At 39.7% G+C, this 25,632-nt stretch overlaps 4 protein-coding genes across 4 annotated transcripts; all 4 read right to left on the bottom strand.

The window, feature by feature from the left end:
• Positions 1 to 4,380: 4,380 nt before the first annotated feature.
• LOC148062942 (chemerin-like receptor 1) lies at positions 4,381 to 6,391 on the bottom strand. Its single transcript, XM_087813001.1, has one exon. The coding sequence runs from the start codon at positions 5,427 to 5,429 to the stop codon at positions 4,512 to 4,514; it is 918 nt and encodes a 305-aa protein (XP_087669127.1). The 5' UTR covers positions 5,430 to 6,391; the 3' UTR covers positions 4,381 to 4,511.
• A 2,177-nt stretch (positions 6,392 to 8,568) lies between these two features.
• Positions 8,569 to 9,737, bottom strand: LOC148062943 (chemerin-like receptor 1). Its single transcript, XM_087812385.1, has 2 exons — positions 9,715 to 9,737; positions 8,569 to 9,535 (listed from the first exon to the last, which is right to left on the bottom strand). The coding sequence occupies exons 1-2, from the start codon at positions 9,735 to 9,737 to the stop codon at positions 8,569 to 8,571; spliced, it is 990 nt and encodes a 329-aa protein (XP_087668511.1).
• A 1,263-nt stretch (positions 9,738 to 11,000) lies between these two features.
• On the bottom strand, positions 11,001 to 18,330 carry LOC148062944 (uncharacterized). Its single transcript, XM_087812386.1, has 7 exons — positions 18,202 to 18,330; positions 16,784 to 17,870; positions 16,044 to 16,066; positions 15,672 to 15,912; positions 14,660 to 14,953; positions 14,456 to 14,553; positions 11,001 to 11,895 (listed from the first exon to the last, which is right to left on the bottom strand). The coding sequence occupies exons 2-7, from the start codon at positions 17,860 to 17,862 to the stop codon at positions 11,483 to 11,485; spliced, it is 2,148 nt and encodes a 715-aa protein (XP_087668512.1). The 5' UTR covers positions 17,863 to 17,870; positions 18,202 to 18,330; the 3' UTR covers positions 11,001 to 11,482.
• Positions 18,331 to 19,348: 1,018 nt separating this feature from the next.
• fpr1 (formyl peptide receptor 1) lies at positions 19,349 to 24,525 on the bottom strand. The gene is made up of 2 exons (XM_087812995.1): positions 24,409 to 24,525; positions 19,349 to 21,135 (listed from the first exon to the last, which is right to left on the bottom strand). Exon 2 carries the CDS (start codon positions 21,122 to 21,124, stop codon positions 19,985 to 19,987), a length of 1,140 nt encoding a protein of 379 aa, XP_087669121.1. The 5' UTR covers positions 21,125 to 21,135; positions 24,409 to 24,525; the 3' UTR covers positions 19,349 to 19,984.
• Between the last annotated feature and the right edge of the window lie 1,107 nt (positions 24,526 to 25,632).

The raw sequence follows: 25,632 nt of genomic DNA on the forward strand, positions 1-25,632 counted from the left end.
CAGCTCGCAACTGAAGCTTCAGCCATGGCAGCTTTGTCCCCAACCTCCACAGGGATGTCGGAAGAGGATTCTCGGAAGTGTGAGCTTAAAACTCCTCTGACTGCTTCCCAGTTCCCAGTTCACCCGCACTACACGTTTGGGTTTACCTGGGCAGTCCAGAGGCTTCCCCTGCCATCGGAGCCAGCTCATAACCAGTTGGTGATCAGTTGACAGTTAAGTTAGTAAGATAGTAATTTGTATTTAAATAGAGCTTTTCCAGGCCAGGGTCACAAAGCGCTTAAACAAACAAAAAACCTCACCTACCTCACCAACAGGCCGCAGTATGTGAGGCTGCAGGACTGCAGGTCTGAGGTGACCATCTGCAGCACCGGGGTGCCTCAAGGGACAGTGCTGTCACCTTTCCTTTTTTCCCCTCTACACGGCGGACTTTACCTATGACTCCAGCAGCTGTCACCTCCAGAAGTTTTCTGACGACTCGGCCATTGTGGGCTGCGTGTCTGGGGGGGCGAGCTGGAGTACAGGTCAGTCATCAAGGACTTTGTTGACTGGTGTGAGAGCAACTACCTTTGCTTAAACACCGGTAAGACAAGGGAGATGGTGATTGACTTCAGGAAAAAGTCCCCACCACATCAACCGGTGAGCATCCAGGGCTCAGACATTGAGCTGGTGGACAGCTTCAAATACCTGGGTGTTCACCTCAACAATAAACTGAACTGGTCCACACACATCAACGCCGTGTATAAGAAGGGCCGAAGTCTGCTATCCACTACGCTGTGGTCTGCTGGGGAGCAGCAGCACGGACCGGGACAGGAAGAGACTCAACAGGCTGGTCACGAGGGCCGGCTCTGTCCTGGGCCGCTCGCTGGACTCGGTGGAGGAGGTGGGAGAGAGGAGGACACTCTCCAGACTATCCTCCATCAGGGACAACACTCTCCACCCACTGCACCTGAGCGTGGAGGAGCAGCTCCTTCAGTGGCTCAGGCCCCCCAGTGTAGGACGGAGCGTTATAGAAGGTCCTTCATCCCAACTGGTGTCAGGATATTTAACTCTTTACTTTAAATATCCTGATGCTAATCCGTAGTGTTTTTCTTCTCGTGTGTTTTTTATTTTTTTCTCCGTTTTTATTTCTATTTTATTTCATTTTTATTCTATTTTATTTTGTTAATAGTGTTACATTTCTAATTTTGTAAATAATTGTATATTCTTAAGATCGTTTTTATTTTATTTTGTATTATCTCTTTTATTATTTCTTTTTTCCTTGCACTTTATTTTTTTAAACTGCGCTGTTGTGAAAGTGTTTCCCCTCTGGGGATGAATAAAGCTTTTTCTATTCTATTCTATTTCTATGATTATTCAAAAAAATAAAAACAAGAACAAGAACAAAGAGAAATAAAAAGAAAGAACAAGATGACACAATCTAAGTCTAAAGATAAAGAACATAGATAAAAGAAAAATAACAAAGACAAAGTGTCCTGTCACCAGTCTTTTTGTAATGCTAAGACATGCATTTAATTATTTTTCTCTGATATTATTTCTTTATTGGAAAGATGGTTTGTGAATTTTATGTTTTTGTTCGGATATAATTAGTTAAATTAAAATGTTGCGGATGTCACGTGATGTGAACGTCACAAGGTCATATATGGAAGTAGGAAAATGCAGTTCAAAGTTTCAGAACCACAAGGATGATCGTGTCCCATGTCCAGCAGCTTTACGTCTTACGCCGTCCGTAGCATCGTTGGTATGTAACATTTGTTATTCTTTAGTGATGTTGATTAATTTATTTGTGTTGGTTAATCGTTTGATGTGTCGTGTGGGATTATCATGTCGTTTAAATCAATGTTCATTTATACACGTCACAAATTAACTGTGATCGTGTGATGATATGCCTTTGTTTAAAAGATAATTGTCTGTTCATTTGAATATACTGTTTGTTAATGTACAGTTTATCTTTAACAAATGTATTGAAAATATATTTTGTCTGTTTTACAAAAAGATTTGCAAGTCAATAAACCTGAGTACAACGAATCCACTGTCTTCAGAGTCTTGATAAGCAAATAGTGTTTAGCTTACTGCCAAAACAAAAGTCAACGTGTGGAGGGCAGGATACAATTTTACAAAGATTAACATAGAATAGAATGTCAAGATACTTTCGCTCCACTCCTGCCCCCACACTCAGAATTGTACAATCTAATAGCCCGAGGAATTAATGAGTCCCTAAGTCTATTAGTTTTGCATCTGGGAAGAAGCATTATTGCACTCCATCTGCCTCTCTGCTCACTGATGACAGTGTTCAGATGATGAATGTCATCATCCATGACAGACAGTAGTTTGTCCATGTGTTTGTCCAATACAACGCCTAGGTTTCTCTGGCTCAGTTTGACAGAAGTTTGACTGAAGTCACCCAAGTACTGACTCAACCCTGGAACCTTATCACCAGGAGCAATAAGCAGAGTTTCAGTTTTGTCCAAACTTAGCTGCAAAGTGTTTTCACTCAGCCATTGTTTGAGTTTTAGCCATCAATTGACTAAGCTGTTCAGCCTCTGGGGCTCAGTTGGATCAAAAGAGCAGTAGAGCTGGATGTCATCAGCAAAAATGTGATAAGAAACATCAAGAAATCTCTGAACGATTTTACCGAGGGGAATCAAGCACAGAAAAACAATAAAGGACTCTGAACAGAACCTTGAGGGACTCCACACAACAGATCTGCCGATTCAGACCTCATTTGATTGGCAGATACACTAAAACTGCGCCCAGAAAGGTAAGATGAGAACCATTCTAACACAGACCCAGACAGTCCCACTTCATCCCTTAGTCTTCTCAGCAGGATCTGGTGATCAACTGTGTCAAAGGCTGAGGACAGATCCAAGAGAACCAGAACAGTGTATTTACCCGAATCAGCCGAAATCATAATGTCACTGGAAACTTTCAGTAAGGCTGTCTCTGTAGAGTGATGTTTATGGAAGCCAGACTGAAACTTCTCATGGATGTCGCTCTGATCCAGGAACAAAGACAGCTGCTCAGACACCACCTTCTCCAAGATCTTGGACGAGAAAGGGAACTTAGAAATAGGCCTGAAATTACTGAGGTCAGTCGAGTCAAAGCCTGGCTTTTTGAGCAAAGGCTCCACAATGACATGTTTAAATGAATTGGACCAAGAGGAGGAGACGGGCTCGGAGACAGCAGGGGTTCCACACAAAGGGGGGGAGAATTCCTCTTTGATCAATTTAATTTTGTCAATAAAAAATCTCAACAATGCATTGCTGTCAGCTTCGCAAGACAGGTGTGATTTGAGGAGCAGGAGACACAAGAGAATTAATCGTGTCAAACAACACTTTGGGGTTTTTCTTAATTGATGCTACCAGTTTTCTGATTTAATCAGATCTGGCAGTTTCCAACATCTCATTGTATATCATTGTACAGTTCTGTCCTTCTCTCTCTTCACCCCGTTGTCCAGAACATACCGGGCTAGGCGGGTCACCCGGCCACCAGGCGCTCGCTGTCGGGCGCAGCAACCAGGCCTGGCTCCAGGTGTGGGCCCTGGTGTCCCTCCGGGCAGGGTAAACTCAATTCCTTCATTCATATTAATGGAGTCGATTTTGGACCATACTTAGTCTGACCTCTCTTCAAGGATCTGTTTTCCATGGGTACCCCTACTAGGAGCCTAGTCACTCAGTACCAGGCTGCCGGCAACATAGCTCCCTGAATCATTGGGATACACAAACTCCCCCACGGTAAGGTGATGGTAAAGTAATATTGTTTTGATTGTTAAAGCGCTTTGTGACCCTGGTCTGGAAAAGCGCTCTATAAATAAATATTACTTACTTACTTACTTATTTATGTGAAACTACTATGTTTAACTGTCATTTCTTTCTTGATTATATTCATTTGTTTCATAACTGATTGTTTTGTTGAAATGGTGCGTTCAAGTGCACATGACAATCTAAATGAAAAATGTACATATAAAAAGAATAAATCATATTTTTAATATTTTGTCTTTTTGCAAATAGAAAAACAATCGATAGTAGACAAATAGCGGACTCTAGTGGTCAAACCGAGAATAGTGTCAATCAAGAATTTAATTTTCCATTTTATTGAAAACGAACAACGTCAAAGTACTTTTGTTTAAGAACATAACGAATGACAAAAAGTAAAGACATTGATTTAAAAAACATTATTTTGATTTTGTTTTCCCGAAAAAAATGCTCAAAACACAGGAGCCAAACTCTGGTCTGAGGGCCAAATCCAGACCGCCCCTCGATTGTTTTCTGCCGGCAAGAAATCTTGGAAAAAAAAAATTAAACACAATAAATGGACAAATCATGCCAAATATATCATCAGATAGAATCCAAACAAAACTTTATTGACAAAGGTCGAGCAAGCAGTACAAAACTAAAGGTCAGAGTTCAACATGTTACAATTATTGATCTGAACGAACCAAAGTGGCAACTGCAAATGAAAAAAAAACAAGAATTGATTGATGTTACAATTCAGTGTCAGACTTGTCACGGTCGTCACGAGTCATCTTCCTTAAGTGCAGATTCCAAAACCTTTGGCAAAGACTGACACATCTTGTCTTTGAAATCCCGGCCTATGAAGACGTAGAGCAGCGGGTTCAGGCAGCTGTTGAAGAAGGCCAGACTGGTGGCGATGGGAGTGAAAATGGTGATGACACTGACGAAGCGGAGGTTGGAAGCGATGCTGATGAGGTTCAGCAGGGAGATGATGTGATAGGGCGCCCAGCACAGGAAGAAGACTACGATGACGGCGGCGATGATCTTGAACGTGCGGGTGGACCTGCCGGCCAGAGACGGGCTGGTCCGGAGTCGGTGGACGATCACGGCGTAACACGAGATGATGACGCTGAAGGGGATGACGAAGCCCAGGACCAAGCGACTGATGGTCATGGCTTGATGGGGAAGCTGGGACAGGTTGACGGGAACGTGGTCGAGGTTATAGTTATTGTAGCAGAAGGTATTATTGTCGATGGTAACTGTGTCCCGGAAGACCAGAACAGGGATGCACAGAAACACCGCAAACGTCCAAACGGCCAAACAAGCATAAGTCGCTTTCCGGACGTTCCTGTTGTTCTGAGCCCAGATGGGCTTGACCACGCACAGGCAGCGGTCCACGCTGATCACCATCAGGAAGTAGACGCTGGCGAACATGTTCAGAGAGTTGATGGCGCTGTTCAGCTTGCACATGAACTTGCCAAAGGGCCAGTGTAAGTCCATGACCGTGTTGGTGACTCTCAGAGGGAGGAAGGCGGTGAAGAGGAAGTCGGCCACGGCCAGGTTCATGATCCAGATCGTGTTGACCGTCTTCTTCATCTTGAAGCCCGTCACCCAGATCACCAGGCCGTTGCCCAGAACCCCGAACACCCAAGCCAGGCAGAGGATCACAATGGACATGGTGCGCAGGGAGTCCATCATCTTCCAATCTGCGACGAGAAAGGATAAGGTCACACCTTGACTTCTCTAAAAGGTATTTCTAACTTCCTGTTACACACAGAAATCACCTCTAAATATATTATATACGTAATCTTCTGATTCTAACAGATCCCAACAGAACTTGAAGATGGTTATTTTTGTGGTTCACCACAAAACTTCAGAAGCGTTTCAGAACTTTATTTAATTTACAGCCGTTTTTTTCTAATTTATTCTGAATGTTTTCAGCTTCTATGTTGACACAGAAATGTTTTAAATCTTGTTTTAAGGTGGAGAAAGTCATTAAAATATATATATAGTTACCTGCTTCTGCGTTCTTCTACAGCACAATTAGGCAAGTGTCGTCTCTCAGAAGGTCCAGTTCAATATGTGCGTCAATCAGGGGAATCGTTAGTCACATCAGCGACACAGGAAAAAACATCATTTCCTTTCACTGCCCAAATAAAGTTTTATCTTTCAATCTATGACTGAGACTTGGGTCTGTGCAATAAAATGCTACACATTTCACGCCGACATGATTTAAACTTCATTTTATTCTTGACTGTATTCTTCAGGAACTCGTGCGCTCAAAAGTTTAAGTATAAAACTGATCATGATTATATTTTGTTTTCATTACTATTTCAATTCTAAATGTAATTTTATTTTAGTATATAATATTTTCTTTTTTTGAGTGCAGTGGAGCTACAGAATTGAAGCAGCTGAAGCCGTGTGATCACGTGATCGGAGCGATCTCCTTGAAAAACACACCTATATAAATACATTTTCACATGATTCAGATGATCAGATCATCTTCAACATCTTCATCATCAATACTCAGCACTTTAAGTTACTGATTTACACTTTTAATTTTTGTTAAACTCATTTTGAGATGTTTAAAATCAACCCCTGATCGTCTGTAAATGAAGTATTCGTGTTAATAACTGTGTATATAAAATACACACCGGAGCTGTCTGCACTATTTAAATGTGAGTATGTGATCAATGCCGATACTCACTAAAGGTTTTATATATATATATATATATATATATATATATTATATATAATGTCTCCTGCGACTTTTTGGTTAGTTGTTACTGCTTTTATTTTGTTTTGTTGTTTTTTCCAGATAACCGTGAATAAGAAAGAGAAATGCGCAATGACGTGAAGTTGCAGGAAACGGACACAGGGTGGCAGCACTCGCGGGCGGCGGTATTCCTGGCAACACGTCACGCAAGTGAAACTCATAATCCAAGAGACCTGTGCTGTGTCTCAAATCGCATACTAGCATACTAAAAGTTAGTATTTTTAGTACGTTAGTGTGTCTCAATTCTTAGTATGCGAAATTTAGTGCGCCATGCATACTAAATTGGCGTACTAACACGCCCACAAAACTAGCATGGTTCGATGGACACTAACCACACTAAACAGCTGCCATTTTAGTGACGTTTTAAACGGAAGTTACGTCATATATAAATGCATATATATGCATATACTTAAATGTGTATTTTCAGCAGCAGTAGGAGGATAAACACGTCTTCGCTGCTGATACCAGCTTAAATATCTCGCGATTATTTAGATTCTCATATTTTTTCTTTATTTCTTTTTCCAAAGTTGCAATACGTGCTGCCAGCAGGTGGCGATAGCGTTCAAACAGCTGCTTGAAACATCGTTAAATAGAAGTAGAAGAAGAAGCTGTCATGTGATTTCCGGTTAGTGTGTAGCTTCAGGGTTTGATTTGAGACATACTTTCTGCGGAGAATTTGCGTACTAGTTAGTATGCATACTAAACTGATGCATACTAACTTCTAGCATACTAAGATTAGTATGCGATTTGAGACACAGCACCGGTTGATGAGCACTCGTGGTCCGGTGTCATTCATAGCCATTGCATTTCTAGGTTGGTTAACAACTCTTTCTTTGATTACTCTTACTTTAAACTGTTTATAATGATTTTCGATATGATAGTTATGTGTGTCAACAGAGAAAGTGCTGCGGTACGTGATCGTCGTGATTCCTAAAATGGCGTCCGTCGCCGTAGTTCAATGTTTCTGTGTGTATATTTTTCTTTTGGCTCCTTGGCATTTATGCGGTAATATTTAATATGTTAAAACCAACGTGTGTGTGTGTGGTGTGTGATTCATTTGCATTGCATTTTTAGGATTATCCTGTCAGCGAAGGCCCTGCTGGGACCCGCTACACATGTTAGAAATATTTAAATAAACGAATATAAACTGTAAATCCAGTTTAAATTCATGTTTTCATTTGTTTTTTTATGATGGCGTGATGACTCATTAAAATATCATTTAAATATGTAATATGGATTTGAGTTCCCGGACATATTTAGTAGATCTTCTTTAGATACGAACTTCTTCGAAGCACATCAGGCCCCTGGTGTTGTGTTTCATAGTGTCGTCTTATGTTATGTTCTTTCGTTAAAAACACGTTTTCTCCACATACGAGACGAACGGGTTTGTCTTTTAAGATGATGAACATATAATCTGCCTCCCAACGATCTCGAATACTGTTTTCTGCCTTTCCTTTGGCAATTTTCTGTGAGGGATGGAATACATTTGAGTGAGGTGATTCGTAACTTTCCTATTGTTAAATTTCCTAAAAATAAATATATTTTCTAATCTGGTATTTAAAAAATCCGAGTAAAATCCAGTGGTTCAGAATTTAAAGACAGAATAATTCAAGTTATTTTATTGTCAAATATACATGTATCAAGACATGCAGCATAGATGAAATTGTGATCCTCAGACCCAAGATGCAAATCATCTGCAAACATCTGGTGGCCACCAAGTTGTCCTTGGGTTAACGCTCCTTGAGGCACCGATGACCTTCAGACCACAGCTTGCAACTGAAGCTTCAGCCATGGCGGCTTTGAACACCGACCACTCATGTTCCATGTCCCTAACCTCCACAGGGATGTCGGAAAAAACTTCTAGGATGTGTGAGCTTAAAACTTTTCTGACGGCTTCGTCCTCCAGATGTTCCCAGTTCACCTACACTAAACGTTTGGGTTTACCTGGGAAGTCCAGAGGCTTCCCCTGCCATCGGAGCCAGCTCACAACCAGTTGGTGATCAGTAGACAGTTGTGTCCTTCTCTCTCTCCACCCGGTTGTCCAGAACATACAGCCTCAAATCAGATGATACGCTCCATCTCATGCACCGACTCAGGCTCCTTATCCCACAAAGAGGTGACGTTACACGTCTCCCAGAGCCAGCCCAGGTCTCGTAAGCCGAGGCTCCCTGTTTCCACTGCCACCCAGTTGGCGACGCACCCGACTCCTGAGATATTTCCCACAGGTGGTGAGCTCATGGGATGCAGATGGAATTTATAGAATGTCCGTGCAGTTAATTCAGGTTGAACCCGGCCGAGGGTGACCCACCCAACAGGGTCCCGGTGTCCCAGAGACGGGCTGGTCCAGATTCGGTGGATGATCACGGCGTAACACGAGATGATGACGCTGAAGGGGATGACGAAGCCCAGGATCGAGCGACTGATGGTCATGGCTTGATGGGGAAGCTGGGACAGGTTGTTGTTAAGAATCATTGAGAAGTCGTCGATGAGATTGTAGTTATTAAAGCAGATGATGGTCTCATTGTGGATGAAAGACGGACCCGTGTCCCGGAAGACCAGAACAGGGATGGACAGAATCCCCGCAAATGGCCAAACGGCCAAACAAACATAAGTCGCCTTCCGGACGTTCCTGTTGTTCTGAGCCCAGATGGGCTTGACCACGCACAGGCAGCGGTCCACGCTGATCACCATCAGGAAGTAGACGCTGGCGAACATGTTCAGAGAGTTGATGGCGCTGTTCAGCTTGCACAAGAACCTGCCAAAGGGCCAGTGGAAGTTGGAGAGGGTGTAGGTGATGCTCAGAGGGAGGAAGGCGGTGAAGAGGAAGTCGGCCACGGCCAGGTTCATGATCCAGATCGTGTTGACCGTCACCCAGATAACCAGGCCGTTGCCCAGAACCCCGAGCACGAACGAAGTAGACCATGATGGACATGGTATGCATGCAGGGACTGTCTCAGGCTGTCGTACAGGGGGGACAACGTCGGATTGGTTTGAGAACTCAAAGGAAGTTTTTCCTCGCCATAGCTCACTGTACAGCTCACTATACAGTGTTTCGCTTCTTGCTCTTTGTTGAATTGCTGGGATCTATTTTTCCTTAATCAACTATAGTCTTATTTCAACTGTATAGTGTCTTGAGATCACTTTGTTATGATAAGACATTTTAAATAAAATTGAATTGAATTGAATTGAATTGAGTCATTTAGATACTTGCGTGCGGCCGTCGCGTCCATCGTCTTCCAATCTGCGGTGAGAAAGGAAATTGTCACAGCTTGACTTCTCTAAAAGGTATTTCTAACTTCCTGTTAAACACAGAAATCACCTCTAAATATATTATATACGTAATCTTCTGATTCGTTCGACTCAGTCTCGATGCTTTGTTGAGCCCGACAGAACTTGAAGATGGTTATTTCTGTGGTTCACCACAAAACTTCAGCAGCGTTTCAGAACTTTATTTAATTTACAGATGTTTTTTCCAAATGATTCTTAATGTTTTCAGATTCTATGTCGACACAGATGGAGGTGGAGAAAGTCATTTAAAAAAAGGGGCGTCAGCGACATGTCATCATTTCCTTTCTCTGCCCAATAACTGAGACTTGGGTTTGTGCAATAAAATGCTACGCAATTTGATGATTTAAACTTCATTTTAATATTGACTGTATTCATCAGGAACTCATGCGCTCAAAAGGTTAACAATAAAACTAATCATGTTTTATTTAATCGTTCATTCCAGCAATACAATGATGCTACAAACGTATTATTGACTGTCTTTATTAGCATTAGCTCTAAAATGCTTCAATAACATGCTAGCCTCTATGCTATGCTAACATGCTAATATAATTTGAGATAAAAATCAGTGTAACAAGAAAGTATTCATACGATTAATCATTACTATTATTTAATGAAGTACGTTTAGTGTCTGAATTAAAGTACAAATCGAAGTGAGTCTGTCTTTGATCAGATTTCCACATTGATGAGTAACCAAGTGGTGAAAAAAACTAACCGTCACTTTATTTGGGATTTTCCACGTAGAGTGACAGTCGGTGATTCAACTTCAAAAAGAAAAAGTTAATGTCAGTTACAGTGAATCATTTCTTTTTCAGACTCACGCGTGCAAAGTTAAATGTTAAGGTTTAAAGGTTTTAAAGGTAGTATTGTGAGCTAGGGCGCCCTCTGTTGGCAGATCTGTACAACAACAACGACAACAAAACTTGTAGAGAAAACTTTACATTTACTAATCAAACAAAGTGAGATTCCACAACTTTTCTGGCGGGTAAAACAACACGTGAATAATCAAATAAAAATCACTATTAACAAAAGACACTACTTATAGATCAAAAAAACGAAACAATGATACTTTTTTTGTTACAAAACATTATGTTACAACTTTATACAAAACATACATGAAGTGATTATATTTTTAAAATATTGATAAGAAAAGAGAACAAACAAGAAGGTGACTTTAGACATTTTCGTGTGAGACCCGCCCAAAAATAAATACATTTTTCTAATCTGGTATTTAAAAAATCTTTTCTCATGAGAGAGAACTGTCGAGTGACATTTTGTCCGAGAATATAATCCTGTTTATCGCAGAGAAAGTTTACAAGATGAAAGTGTTTGTCGTTCTACGATGACAAATAAAGTTTGGCATTAGTGCTTTTTTAAAATATATTTTAGGATAAATGTGCAAATAATCTGCGTAAAAAATGTAGAAAAATCATTAAATTGATTAAAATATTTGGTGGATTATCTTAATGCAGTTCTTTATGAAAGTAAATGTACATATTTAAGTGGTTTTACTGGCTTTTTAAGTGATTTTCTTTATCGACGTGCGACTGGAACAAGCGAAGAGTAAAATCCGATAGTTCGGAATCTAAGGACAGAATAATGCAGCACATTAACAATTCATCACGTGGAGGAGAATCTTCCGACCTCTCCTTCAAAATAAAACTTCCTGTGAGTCTGAGGAACAGCAGCTTCACACCTCGGCGTCAGACACCGACTTATCTTTGCTCCGGCTGGTCATCATGGAGTTTGTGTACGTGTACGAGCGCGACACTTCCTCCTGGAACGCCGTCTCCAACACGTTCAGGATGGACTTACGAACTTTATCCTTAAAGTCTTGACCCATGAAGACGTAGAGCAGCGGGTTCAGGCAGCTGTTGAGGAACGCCAGACTGGTGGCGATGGGAACCCCGATGGTGATCACGTGGTCCAGGATTTCGCTGGAGCGGTACATGCTGATCACCATCAGGATGTAGACGCTGGCAAACAGAGAGTTGATGGCGCTGTTGAGCTTGCACATGAACTTGCCAAAGGGCCAGTGGAAGCCCATGGCCAGGTTAGTGACTCTCAGAGGGAGGAAGGTAAGGAGGTCCCTCAGGAGGTCTCCTTCAGGAAATTGGTTTTTCCAATAGCCAATACATACAGCAATTTTTTATAAAAAATAAATCAAAATAAAATAAGAACAAGAACAAGGAAAAAATAAAGAGAAAGAACAAGATGACACAATCTAAGTCTAAAGACAAAGAACATAGATCAAAGAAAAACAACAAGACGGTGAAGAGGAAGTCGGCCACGGCCAGGTTCATGATCCAGATCGTGTTGACCGTCTTCTTCATCTTGAAGCCCGTCACCCAGATCACCAGGCCGTTGCCCAGAACCCCGAACACGAACGCCAGGCAGAGGCCCACGATGGTGCAGGCAGTCCATCATCTTCCAATCTTCGACGAGAAAGGAAATTGTCACACCTTGACTTCTCTAAAAGGTATTTCTAACTTCCTGTTACACACAGAAATCCCCTCTAAATATATTATATACGTAATCTTCTGATTCTAACGACTTAGTCTCTTTGTTGAGCCCAACAGAACTTGAAGATGGTTATTTCTGTGGTTCACCACAAAACTCCAGCAGCGTTTCAGAACTTTATTTATTTTACAGATGCTTTTTCCAAATGATTCTGAATATTTTCAGTCATTATGTCGACACAGACCTGTTTAAAATCTTGTTTTAATAGGTGGAGACAGACGGATAAAAAAATATAGTTACCTGCTTCTGCGTTCTTCTACAGCACCACTGGGCAAGTGTCGTCTCTCAGAAGGTCCAGTTCAATATGTTTGTCGACCAGTGGCGTCATTAGACAAATCAGCGACACAGGAAAAAACATACTTTCCTTTCTCTGCCCAATAACGGAGACTCGGGTTTGTGCAATAAAATGCTCAGCAATTCAGGCCGACATGATTTAAACATGATTTATTCTTGACTGTATTAATCAGGAACTTATGCGCTCAAAAGTTCAACTATAAAACTGGTCATGTTTTTATATTGTTATATATAATTGTTATTATAATTGTAATTTTTATTTTAAGATATAATATTTTCTTTTTTTCCCTTGCAAATGATCAGCTCCATTTGGAGATTGGTTGGTGCGCTCTCATTTATGAGGACAACATTGATCGTTTTAAACTGAATATTTAAATCCTCTATTTAACGCTATTCAGAAAATACTGTTAAGGAATTATAACTTGTTTTTATAGCATACCAAAGATAATGATTCGCTCCTGAATGCGGAGAGAATTTAGTTTCTGGACATATTTAGTAGATCTACGAACTTATTTGAAGTGCATGAGGCCCCCGGTGTTGTGTTTCATAGTGTCGTCGTGTTATATTCTTTCGTTAAAACACGTTTTCTCCACATACGAGACAAACAGGTTTGTCTTTTAAGATGATGAACATATAATCTGCCTCCTAACCATCTCGAAAGCTCCTGTTTTCTTCCTTTACTTTGGCCTTTTTCCGTGAGGGATGGAATACATTTGAGTGAGGTGATTCGTAACTTTCCTATTGTTAAATTTCCCAAAAATAAATACATTTTCTAATCTGATATTTAAAAAAATCGGAGTAAAATCCGATGGTTCAGAATTTAAAGACGGAATAATTAAAGTTCTTTTATTGTCAAATATACATGTATCAAGATATACAGCATAGATGAAATTGTGGTCCTCTCAGACCCACGATGCAAATCATGAAGTAGACAATGAAAGGACATTAATCCATTTAAAACAGGAGTCCGTTCCGGTCGCTCCGACACGCCGTCACTTCCGGTTCTTATACTACGCTTTTATGGAGAAAGATGGTCAATGCAGAGTGTGTCACGGGTCGTTTTTTCGCCGTTTCAAGTCAAACAAAATACAAGCTTTACGATCTTAAGATCGATCGGGCGCACTTTCTTCCGGCAACTGTACAGGTCAATAGCTCCGGGAGAAAAGGTCTCGAACTGTAGAAACATCGCGATATTTAAGGCAAATTTCCAGGAACGGGAGGTCCTCCCCCTCTCGCCAAATGGTTCCTTCAAGCTCCCTGTGCCACGATCCCCTGTGGAGAGTACTTCCTAATTTGTTTCCTTTTCTAATCATTCAAATGTTCTCGGGTGGGGGTTTCCGTCTCTTAACCCCCCCTTCCCGGGTGTGTCTTGCTTTGTTCTTTGATCCACGACCCAAGGTGTGAAAAGGCAGACTAACAGACGTTTTAAATAACCGGTGTCGTATCTCTAATTCTGTTTCAAGCTTGTCTTGAAACAGTGTATCAGTCTGGAGTGAAAGGTTAATTGTGAATGTGTATTCAAACGTTTAAGCTCTTAGACAAAGCGAGTAATTTATACTTTATATTTTGATTATATTTTAGCATTCATTTAAGTATGGCGTATACGTATAGTGTATAATAATGTTTTATCTAACAACATTAAATAACACATTCAAAAAATGAATAATATAATAATCAACAAAATGAAATAAATAATCAACAATACTTAAATGATCAACTAATAAACAGAATATCAACAAAAGACAAAGTTAAGGCACAGGTAGTGCAAGCGAAGATGAGAGTGATGGTAGGGCAGGGAGGGAGTTGAGTCTCCTGATAGTCTGGTGGAAGAAGCTGTCCTTTAACCTACTGGTTCTGGCCTGAAGGCTGCGCAGTCTCCCTGATGGCAACAGACTGAAGAGGTTGTGGGATGGGTGAGTGGGGTCACCAGTAATCCTGATGGCCTTACTGGTGATGCGGGTGTTATAAATGTTCAGGAGAGAGACACCAATGATCCTCTCAGCTGCTCTCACGATGCACTGCAGAGTCTTGCGGCAGGACACGGTGTAGGTACCACACGGTGATGTAGCTTGACAGGATGCTCTCAATTGTGCCTCTGTAAAAGGTGAGCATCATGGGTGGTCGGGCTCTTGCTCTCCTCTGTCTGCGGAGGAAGCACAGGCACTGGTGGGCTTTTTTGGCCAGGGATGCTGTATTGTGGCTCCAGGACTGATCTTCAGAGATGTGCACACCCAGGAACTTGGTGCTGCTCACCCTCTCCACTGCAGCTCCGTCAATGGTTAGTAGTGGATGCTGGGTGTGCACTCTCCTGAAGTCCACAGTGACCTCCTTAGTCTTCAGGTGGAGGCTGACCACGTGGAGATTGCACCACGTGGTCAGCCTCTTTAAGTGTTGGTATCTGTGTTTTCTTGACCTTTTAAGCATCTATTTAATTGGGTATTCTATTGATTGTTTATTCGCCTTGTGACCCTGGTCTAGAAAAGTGCTATATAAATATTACTTACTTACTTACTTATCTCTAGACTGTCTCATCGCTGATGTTAATAAGCCACCACAGTTGTGTCATCCTCAAACTTGATGAAGAGGTTGGAGCTGGATAATGGAGTGCAGTCATGGGTCAGCAGAGTGAAGAGGAGGTGGGAGGTGTTACTGCCAACTGCCTGCTATGGCTTCCCTGACATCTGTCACCAAGTTGTCCTTGGGTTAACGCTCCTTGAGGCACCGATGACCTTCAGACCACAGCTTGCAACTGAAGCTTCAGCCATGGCGGCTTTGAACACCGACCACTCATGTTCCATGTCCCCAACATCCACATGGATGTCGGAAAAAACTTCTAGGATGTGTGAGCTTAAAACTTTTCTGACAGCTTCGTACTCCGGATGTTCCCAGTTCACCTACACTAAACGTTTGGGTTTATCTGGGAAGTCCAGAGGCTTCCCCTGCCATCGGAGCCAGCTCACAACCAGTTGGTGATCAGTAGACAGTTGTGTCCTTCTCTCTCTTCACCCGGTTGTCCAGAACATACAGCCTCAAATCAGATGATACGCTCCATCTCATGCACCGACTCAGGCTCCTTATCCCACAAAGAGGTGACGTTCCACGTCTCCCAGAGCCAGCCCAGGTCTCGTAAGCCGAGGCTCCCTGTTTCCACTGCCACCCAGTTGGCAGCGCAGCCCATGCAGATGGAATTTATAGAATGTCCGCGCAGTTCATTCGGGTTGAACCAGGCCGAGGGTGACCCGATCACCAGGCGCTCGCCGTCGGGCGCACCACCCAGGCCTGGCTCCAGGAGTGGGCCCTGGTGTCCTTCCGGGCGGGGTAAACTCAATTCCTTCATTCATATTCATTGTGTAGATTTTGGACCATACTTAGTCTGTCCTCTCATCAAGGACCTGTTTTTCATGGGTACCCCTACTAGGAGCCTAGTCACTCAGTACCAGGCTGCCGGCAACATAGCTCCCTGAATCATTGGGATACACAAACTCCCCCACGGTAAGTTGACGGTAAACTAACATATATTTATGAGAAACTACTATGTTTAACTGTAGTTTCTTTCTTGATTATATTAATTTATTTCATAACTGATTGTTTTGTTGAAATGGTGCGTCCAAGTGCACATGACAATCTAAACGAAAAATGTACATGTAAAAAGAATAAATCGTGTTTTTAATATTTTGACTTTTTTGACTGAATAGAAAAACAAACGATAGTAGTCAAATAGCGGAGTCTAGTGGTCAAACTGAGAATTGCGCCGATCAAGAATTTAATTTTAATTTCATTGAAAACAAAGAACGTCAAAGTGCTTTTGTTTAAAAACATAACGAATGATAAAAAGTGAAGAAATTGATTTGAAAAAACAACAACATTATTTTGATTTTGATTTCCTTAAATAAATGCTCAAAACACAGGAGCCAAACTCTGCTTTGAGGGCCAAATCCAGACCGCCCTTCAATTTTTTTCTGCCCGAAAGAAAACTTGGAAAAATAAATGAAACACAATAAATGGACAAATCGTGCCAAATATATCATCAGACAGAATCCAAATAAAAGTTTATTGACAAAGGTCGAGCAAGCAGTACAAAACTAAAGGTCAGAGTTCAACATGTTACAATTATTGACCTGAAAAAAACAAAGTGGCAACTGCAAATGAAAAAAAAACAAGAATTGATTGATGTTACAGTTCAGTGTCAGACTTGTCATGGTCGTCGCCAGTTTCCACCGTTTTACATGGCGAGTCGTCTTCCTTAAGTGCAGATTCCAAAACCTTTGGCAAAGACTGACACATCTTGACTTTGAAATCCCGGCCCATGAAGACGTAGAGCAGTGGGTTCAGGCAGCTGTTGAAGAAGGCCAGACTGGTTGCTATGGGAGAGACGATGGGGATGACGCTGCTGAAGCGGTGGTTGGAAGCGATGCTGATGAGCTCCAGCAGGGAGATGCTGTGATAGGGCGCCCAGCACAGGAAGAAGGCCACGATGACGGCGGCGATGATCTTGAACGTGCGGGTGGACTGTCCAGCCAGAGACGGGCTGGTCCAGATTCGGTGGATGATCACGGCGTAACACGAGATGATGACGCTGAAGGGGATGACGAAGCCCAGGACCAAGCGACTGATGGTCATGGCTTGATGGGGAAGCTGGGACAGGTTGTTGTTAAGAATCATTGAGAAGTCGTCGATGAGATTGTAGTTATTAAAGCAGATGATGGTCTCATTGTGGATGAAAGACGGACCTGTGTCCCGGAAGACCAGAACAGGGATGGACAGAATCACCGCAAACGGCCAAACGGCCAAACAAACATAAGTCGCCTTCCGGACATTCCTGTTGTTCTGAGCCCAGATGGGCTTGACCACGCACAGGCAGCGGTCCACGCTGATCACCATCAGGATGTAGACGCTGGCGAACATGTTCAGAGAGTTGATGGCGCTGTTCAGCTTGCACAAGAACCTGCCAAAGGGCCAGTGGAAGTTGGAGAGGGTGTAGGTGATGCTCAGAGGGAGGAAGGCGGTGAAGAGGAAGTCGGCCACGGCCAGGTTCATGATCCAGATCGTGTTGACCGTCTTCTTCATCTTGAAGCCCGTCACCCAGATCACCAGGCCGTTGCCCAGAACCCCGAGCACGAACGCCAGGCAGTAGACCACGACGGACATGGTGTTCAGGGACTGTCTCAGCCTGACGTACGGGGGGACAACGTCGGATTGGTTTGAGAACTCAAAGGAGTCGTTTAGGTACTCTGGTGCGGCCGTCGCCTCCATCATCTTCCAATCTGCGATGAGAAAGAAAAATTTTCACACCTTGACTTCTCTAAAAGGTATTTCTAACTTCCTGTTACACACAGAAATCACCTCTAAATATATTATATACGTAATCTTCTGATTCTAACGACTTAGTCTCGACGCTTTGTTGAGCCCGACAGAACTTGAAGATGGTTATTTCTGTGGTTCACCACGAAACTTCAGAAGCGTTTCAGAACTTTATTTAATTTACAGCCGTTTTTTCTAATTTATTCTGAGTGTTTTCAGTTTCCAAGTCGACACAGACCTGTTTAAAATCTTGTTTTAATAGGTGGAGAAAGTCAATAAAAAAAAAGTACTTACCTGCTTTTGTTTCCTTCTACAGCACCACTGGGCAAGTGTCGTCTCTCAGAAGGTCCAGTTCTATATGTGCGTCGATCAGGGGCGTCGTCAGTCGTCAGTCACATCAGCGACATGTCATCATTTCCTTTCTCCGCCAATAACTGAGACTTGGGTTTGTGCAATAAAATGCTACGCAATTTGATGATTTAAACCTCATTTTAATCTTGACTGTATTCATCAGGAACTCATGCGCTCAAAAGGTTAACAATAAAACTGATCATGTTTTTGTATTCATTAATATTTCAATCCTAAATGTAATTTTTATTTTAGGATATAATATTTTATTTTTTTCCCTTGCAAATTATTATAGAATATCGAATTATATTTTATGCATTTTTGGTATGTTTTGTCAAATGGTATACTTAAATAAAATAATATAACATAAAATAAAGAAAATAACTTACAATTTTAAACTGTCATTTTCCTTTTACCCATATTATCTAGATTCTTTTTCTATTTTGTCTCGATGGATCCCAAAAACACTTTATTAATCGTTCATTCCAGCAATACAATGATGCTACAAACGTATTATTGACTGTCTTTATTATTAACATGCTAGCCTGTATGCTATGCTAACATGCTATGCTTTGGTATTAAAGGAAATGTTTGATAATTTGAGATAAAAATCAGTGTAACAAGAAAGTATTCATACGATTAATCATTACTATTATTTAATGAAGTACGTTTAGTGTCTGAATTAAAGTTCAAATCGACGTGAGTCTGTCTTTGATCAGATTTCCACATTGATGAGTAACCAAGTGGTGAAAAAAACTAACCGTCACTTTATTTGGGATTTTCCACGTAGAGTGACAGTCGGTGATTCAACTTCAAAAAGAAAAAGTTAATGTCAGTTACAGTGAATCATTTCTTTTTCAGACTCACGCGTGCAAAGTTAAATGTTAAGGTTTAAAGGTTTTAAAGGTAGTATTGTGAGCTAGGGCGCCCTCTGTTGGCAGATCTGTACAACAACAACGACAACAAAACGTGTAGAGAAAACTTTACATTTACTAATCAAACAAAGTGAGATTCCACAACTTTTCTGGCGGGTAAAACAACACGTGAATAATCAAATAAAAATCACTATTAACAAAAGACACTAGTTATAGATCAGAAAAACGAAACAATGATACTTTTTTTGTTACAAAATATTATGTTACAACTTTATACAAAACATACATGAAGTGATAATATTTTTAAAATATTGATAAGAAAAGAGAACAAACAAGAAGGTGACATTTTCGTGTGAGACCCGCCCAAAAATAAATACATTTTTCTAATCTGGTATTTCAAAAATCTTTGCTCATGAGAGAGAACTGTCGAGTGACATTTTGTCCGAGAATATAATCCTGTTTATCGCAGAGAAACTTTACAAGATGAAAGTGTTTGTCGTTCTACGATGACAAATAAAGTTTGGCATTAGTGCTTTTTTAAAATATATTTTAGGATAAATGTGCAAATAATCTGCGTAAAAAATGTAGAAAAATCATTAAATTGATTAAAATATTTGGTGGATTATCTTAATGCAGTTCTTTATGAAAGTAAATGTACATATTTAAGTGGTTTTACTGGCTTTTTAAGTGATTTTCTTTATCGACGTGCGACTGGAACAAGCGAAGAGTAAAATCCGATAGTTCGGAATCTAAGGACAGAATAATGCAGCACATTAACAATTCATCAAGTGGAGGAGAATCTTCCGACCTCTCCTTCAAAATAAAACTTCCTGTGAGTCTGAGGAACAGCAGCTTCACACCTCGGCGTCAGACACCGACTTATCTTTGCTCCGGCTGGTCATCATGGAGTTTGTGTACGTGTACGAGCGCGACACTTCCTCCTGGAACGCCGTCTCCAACACGTTCAGGATGGACTTGCGAACTTTATCCTTAAAGTCTTGACCCATGAAGACGTAGAGCAGCGGGTTCAGGCAGCTGTTGAGGAACGCCAGACTGGTGGCGATGGGAACCCCGATGGTGATCACGTGGTCCAGGATTTCGCTGGAGTGGGGCGACATGTGGTTGACCAGCTCGATGAGCGCCATGATGTGGTACGGCGCCCAGCACAGGAAGAAGATGGTGATGACGGCGGCGATGATCTTGAAGGGGCGGCTGGAGTGACTGGCCAGGGTGCGGTTCCTCCGCAGGCGGTGGACGATCACGGCGTAGCACGACACGATGACGGTGAAGGGCACCACGAAACCCAGCAGGAAGCGCGTGACGGTCATGGCCTGGTGCCGGAAGAGTCCGAGCTCCACCACGTGCGGCGCGTCGTAGTCGTCGTCCACGAAGGCGAAGTTGTTGAAGCAGTTGATGATGTCCTCGTTGTTGTAGGACGGGCCCGTGTCCCTGAAGACGAAGTAGGGCGTGCTCAGGACCAGGGCGAGGGCCCAGACCCCCAGACTCACGCCGGACGCCTTCCGCACGCTCCTGTAGTTCTGAGCCCAGACGGGCCAGACCACCGACACGCAGCGGTCCACGCTGATCACCATCAGGATGTAGACGCTGGCGAACATGTTGAGGAAGCTGATGGCGCTGTTGAGCTTGCACATGAACTTGCCAAAGGGCCAGTGGAAGTCCATGGCCGTGTAGGTGACGCTCAGAGGGAGGAAGGCGGTGAAGAGGAAGTCGGCCACGGCCAGGTTCAGAAACCACACCGTGTTGACCGTCTTCTTCATCTTGAAGCCCGTCACCCAGATGACCACGCCGTTGCCCAGAACCCCGAGCACGAACGCCAGGCAGTAGACGATCAGAGACATGATGTTGAGGGACTGACGGAGCTCGGCGTGTTCGTCCTTGTAGTCGTACTCGTCGTCCTCGTACAGGGAGTTGTTGCTGAACGCGTCCGTCGCGTTAGGGATGAAGAACGGTGACGTGGTCGCTGGATCCATCATGGTCCTAGAACCTGCAGCAGAAAGAGAAGAAACTATTAAAGTATTGAAAAAATATTGGAATTCAAGTGGAAATATGAATGTAAAGAGAAAAGAGTTAAAATAATTTCTGTTTTTCTTTTTAGCAATTTCTTTCCTCCAAATATATAAAACATAATGATAGTTTATTATAATCAGTAGAGGTCTGCTAATGCAAAGCTAACTCTAGGATAACTTGAGCTTTAATGCTTAAATTTTTTGGCTGATTTAAGATTTATTATTTATATTTGGTTAATTTTAGCTTTATTATTATAATTTTTGCTAACTTTAGCTTTGTTAATCATATTTGTGGCTAGTATTAGCTTTGTTATTTATTTACTTGGCTAACTTTAGCTTCATTCTTTATATTTTTGGCTAACTTTAGCTTTATTCATTATATTTTTGGCTAACTTTAGCTTTATTCATTATATTTTTGGCTAACTTTAGCTTTATTCATTATATTTTTGGCTAACTTTAGCTTTAATCAATTATATTTTGGCTAACTTAAGCTTTATTAAGTGTTTATTTTTGGCTAACTTTAGCTTCATTATTTATTTATTTTTTGGCTAACTTTAGCTTTATTAATAATATTTTGGCTAACTTTAGCTTTATTAATAATTCATTTTTTGGCTAACTTTAGCTTTATGAATTATATTTTTTGCCAACTTAACCTTTATTAATTTTATTTTGGCTAACTTTAGCTTTATTAATTATTTATTTTTGGCCAACTTTAGCTTTATCAATTATAGTTTGGCTAACTTTAGCTTTGTTATTTATTTATTTTTGGCTAACTTTAGCTTTATTATTTATTTTCATTTTTGGCTAACTTTAGCTTTATTATTTATTTTCATTTTTGGCTAACTTTAGCTTCAATCAATTTTATTTTTGGCTAACTTTAGCTTTATGAATTATATTTTTGGCTAACTTTAGCTTTATTAATTTTATTTTTGGCTAGTATTAGCTTTGTTATTTATTTTCTTGGTTAACTTCAGCTTCATTCATTATATTTTTGGCTAACTTTAGCTTTATTATCTATTTCATTTTTGGCTAACTTTAGCTTCAATCAATTTTATTTTTGGATAGCTTTAGCTTTATTAATTTTATTTTTGGCTAACTTTAGCTTTATTAATTATATTTTTGGCTAGTATTAGCTTTGTTATTTATTTTCTTGGTTAACTTTAGCTTCATTCATTATATTTTTGGCTAACTTTAGCTTTATTATCTATTTCATTTTTGGCTAACTTTAGCTTCAATCAATTTTATTTTTTGGCTAACTTTATCTTTATTAATTTTATTTTTGGCTAACTTTAGCTTTATTAATTATATTTTTGGCTAGTATTAGCGTTGTTATTTATTTTCTTGGTTAACTTTAGCTTCATTCATTATATTTTTGGCTAACTTTAGCTTTATTCATTATATTTTTGGCTAACTTTAGCTTTATTCATTATATTTTTGGCTAACTTTAGCTTTAATCAATTATATTTTGGCTAACTTAAGCTTAATTAATTGTTTATTTTTGGCTAACTTTAGCTTTATTAATAATATTTTGGCTAACTTTAGCTTCATTATTTATTTATTTTTTGGCTAACTTTAGCTTTATTAATTATATTTTTGGCTAGTATTAGCTTTGTTATTTATTTTCTTGGTTAACTTTAGCTTCATTCATTATATTTTTGGCTAACTTTAGCTTTATTCATTATATTTTTGGCTAACTTTAGCTTTATTCATTATATTTTTGGCTAACTTTAGCTTTAATCAATTATATTTTGGCTAACTTAAGCTTTATTAATTGTTTATTTTTGGCTAACTTTAGCTTTATTAATAATATTTTGGCTAACTTTAGCTTCATTATTTATTTATTTTTTGGCTAACTTTAGCTTTATTAATAATATTTTGGCTAACTTTAGCTTCATTATTTATTTATTTTTTGGCTAACTTTAGCTTTATTAATAATATTTTGGCTAACTTTAGCTTTATTAATAATTTATTTTTTGGCTAACTTTAGCTTTATTAATAATATTTTGGCTAACTTTAGCTTTATTAATAATTTATTTTTTGGCTAACTTTAGCTTTATGAATTATATTTTTTGCCAACTTAACCTTTATTAATTTTATTTTGGCTAACTTTAGCTTTATTAATTATTTATTTTTGGCTAACTTTAGCTTTATCAATTATAGTTTGGCTAACGTTAGCTTTGTTATTTATTTATTTTTGGCTAACTTTAGCTTTATTATTTATTTTCATTTTTGGCTAACTTTAGCTTTATTATTTATTTTCATTTTTGGCTAACTTTAGCCTCAATCAATTTTATTTTTGGCTAACTTTAGCTTTATTATTTATTTTCATTTTTGGCTAACTTTAGCTTTATTATTTATTTTCATTTTTGGCTAACTTTAGCTTCAATCAATTTTATTTTTGGCGAACTTAAGCTTTATTAATTATATTTTTGGCTAGTATTAGCTTTGTTATTTATTTTCTTGGTTAACTTTAGCTTCATTCATTATATTTTTGGCTAACTTCAGCTTTATTAATTATATTTTGGCTAACTTTAGCTTTAATCAATTTTATTTTTGGCTAACTTTAGCTTTATTATTAATTTATTTTTGGCTAACTTTATCTTAATTATTTATTTTTTTGTGGCTAACTTTAGCTTTATTATTTATTTATTTTTTGCCAACTTTAGATTTATAAGTTATTTATTTGTGGCTAACTTTAGCTTTGTTAATTATTTATTTTTCAGCGAGCCCTCAATCACTCGGAAATGACGTGTGTCAACGGTAATTAAAAAACGGAATATTAAAAAAACACAGTTATATACAAGAATCACAAGAATGCAAAAGAAACTCAAGGACCTCAAGAATAAAGTAAGAAAATACATTTCTACGTTGGGCTTTAGTTTAAGGGTTTTTAATGCTAACTGCCTCCACAGTCATGACAGACATTCAACTTTTAAGAGAAGATTTAAGACGCAAATGACAACTCAACGTTTTTTATTTTTTGCCGTAAAAGAGGCAAAATGACAAGATTAAATACACAAGATGACTTAAAAAAAACGGTTTCAAACTGAATTTAAAAAACACTATTTGGCTGCAACGATACGTTACATTTCATCAAACGCAATAATAACAAAAAAAACAAATTACGATTCTTAGAACTTGCGAGGTAAAAATAAAGATATTTTCATAAAAAAATGTTAACTTTCGATCCTCAGAACTTCCATCAGTCATTTCATTCAGGACTTTACGATCAACTTTGTTTCCAAACTCACCTCGATCTCCTCCTCAAGGTCAACCTAATCCGCTCGACAGAAGCTCCCTTTGTTTGTGGAGGAGACGCTCGTTCCCGGTGTGGACGCTGCCCCTGAACGCACCGCGACTGATCCCAGGAGCCGCGCATCCCAGAATCCATGACCGCGTGACGTCATCGCGCCCATCGAGGCGGCGCCATGAGCTCGACGTCACTCTTGTCAGGAGTCCGGAGCTCGTGTTGTGTTTTCCACAGAAACAGAAATGAAAACTGGAATATTTATCGAATAAAGTTTATATTTGAATGAAACAAAATGAGAAACATTTAAAAAGGATTATGAAGAAATGAAGCTATGGATTTGTAATCGATTATTTCAAGACGAATCATGTCAATATTGTTATTACTTTTGAAGATTAGAATGATTTGTATATAAAGGTATTTGTATGAGTAAACATTAGGAGCAAAAACTAATAATAAATTAATCTAATTAAAATAGAAATAGATATAAATGAGATTTCTATGGATTTTTTAACGAAAATAAATATATTTATTTTCACTTTAGAATTCAACGAAAAAGAAGAACGGTCTAACTTTCCTTTCATGTTGAATCAATTAAAAAACATATAATTTACTATAACGTCATTAGGTGTATTCAATATTTCTGAAGACGCTGATATAAAAACCTCCTGAAAGTTGTTTTTTTTCTCCTTGTTTTGTTACATTCTTACAGTAAAAATCCAGCATTTGTTTGTGCGTGAAGGACCGGTTCTGACTCAGCGGACCAGACTTACTATTATTCCAGGAACTGACCACAGGTAGAGCTCGTGTCTCTTTGGAAACTCTGAGACAACGACACGACACGCTCAAATTGTTGCTTTTGAGATGACTCTGAGAAAAAAAGTGCTGCCCTGTCATGTGTTTTTCCTCGTCGCGGGTCCAGCTCAACTCTGAGGTTCCTTCTAATTGCTCCGTGTCAGCGCGACATGCTAACATGTTCATAACGCTCGTCAACGTCAGCTGTAATGACAGGTTGTCGGTGAAACGCTGGCCTACTTCTCCCGAGGAAGTGAAGCACATCTTAAAATGCTAGATTAACTTTTAGAGAAGTAGACCTTTTGAATGACTTTAGTTTATTATAATCAATAGAGGTCTGCTAATACATAGCTAACGCTAGGCTAACTTGAGCTTTAACGCTAATATCTTTTGGCTGATTTAAGATTTATTATTTGTATTTGGTTAATTTTAG

Source organism: Callionymus lyra, chromosome 17 (genome assembly GCF_982586985.1).
Source record: "Callionymus lyra chromosome 17, fCalLyr1.hap1.1, whole genome shotgun sequence".
Taxonomy (NCBI): domain Eukaryota; kingdom Metazoa; phylum Chordata; class Actinopteri; order Syngnathiformes; family Callionymidae; genus Callionymus; species Callionymus lyra.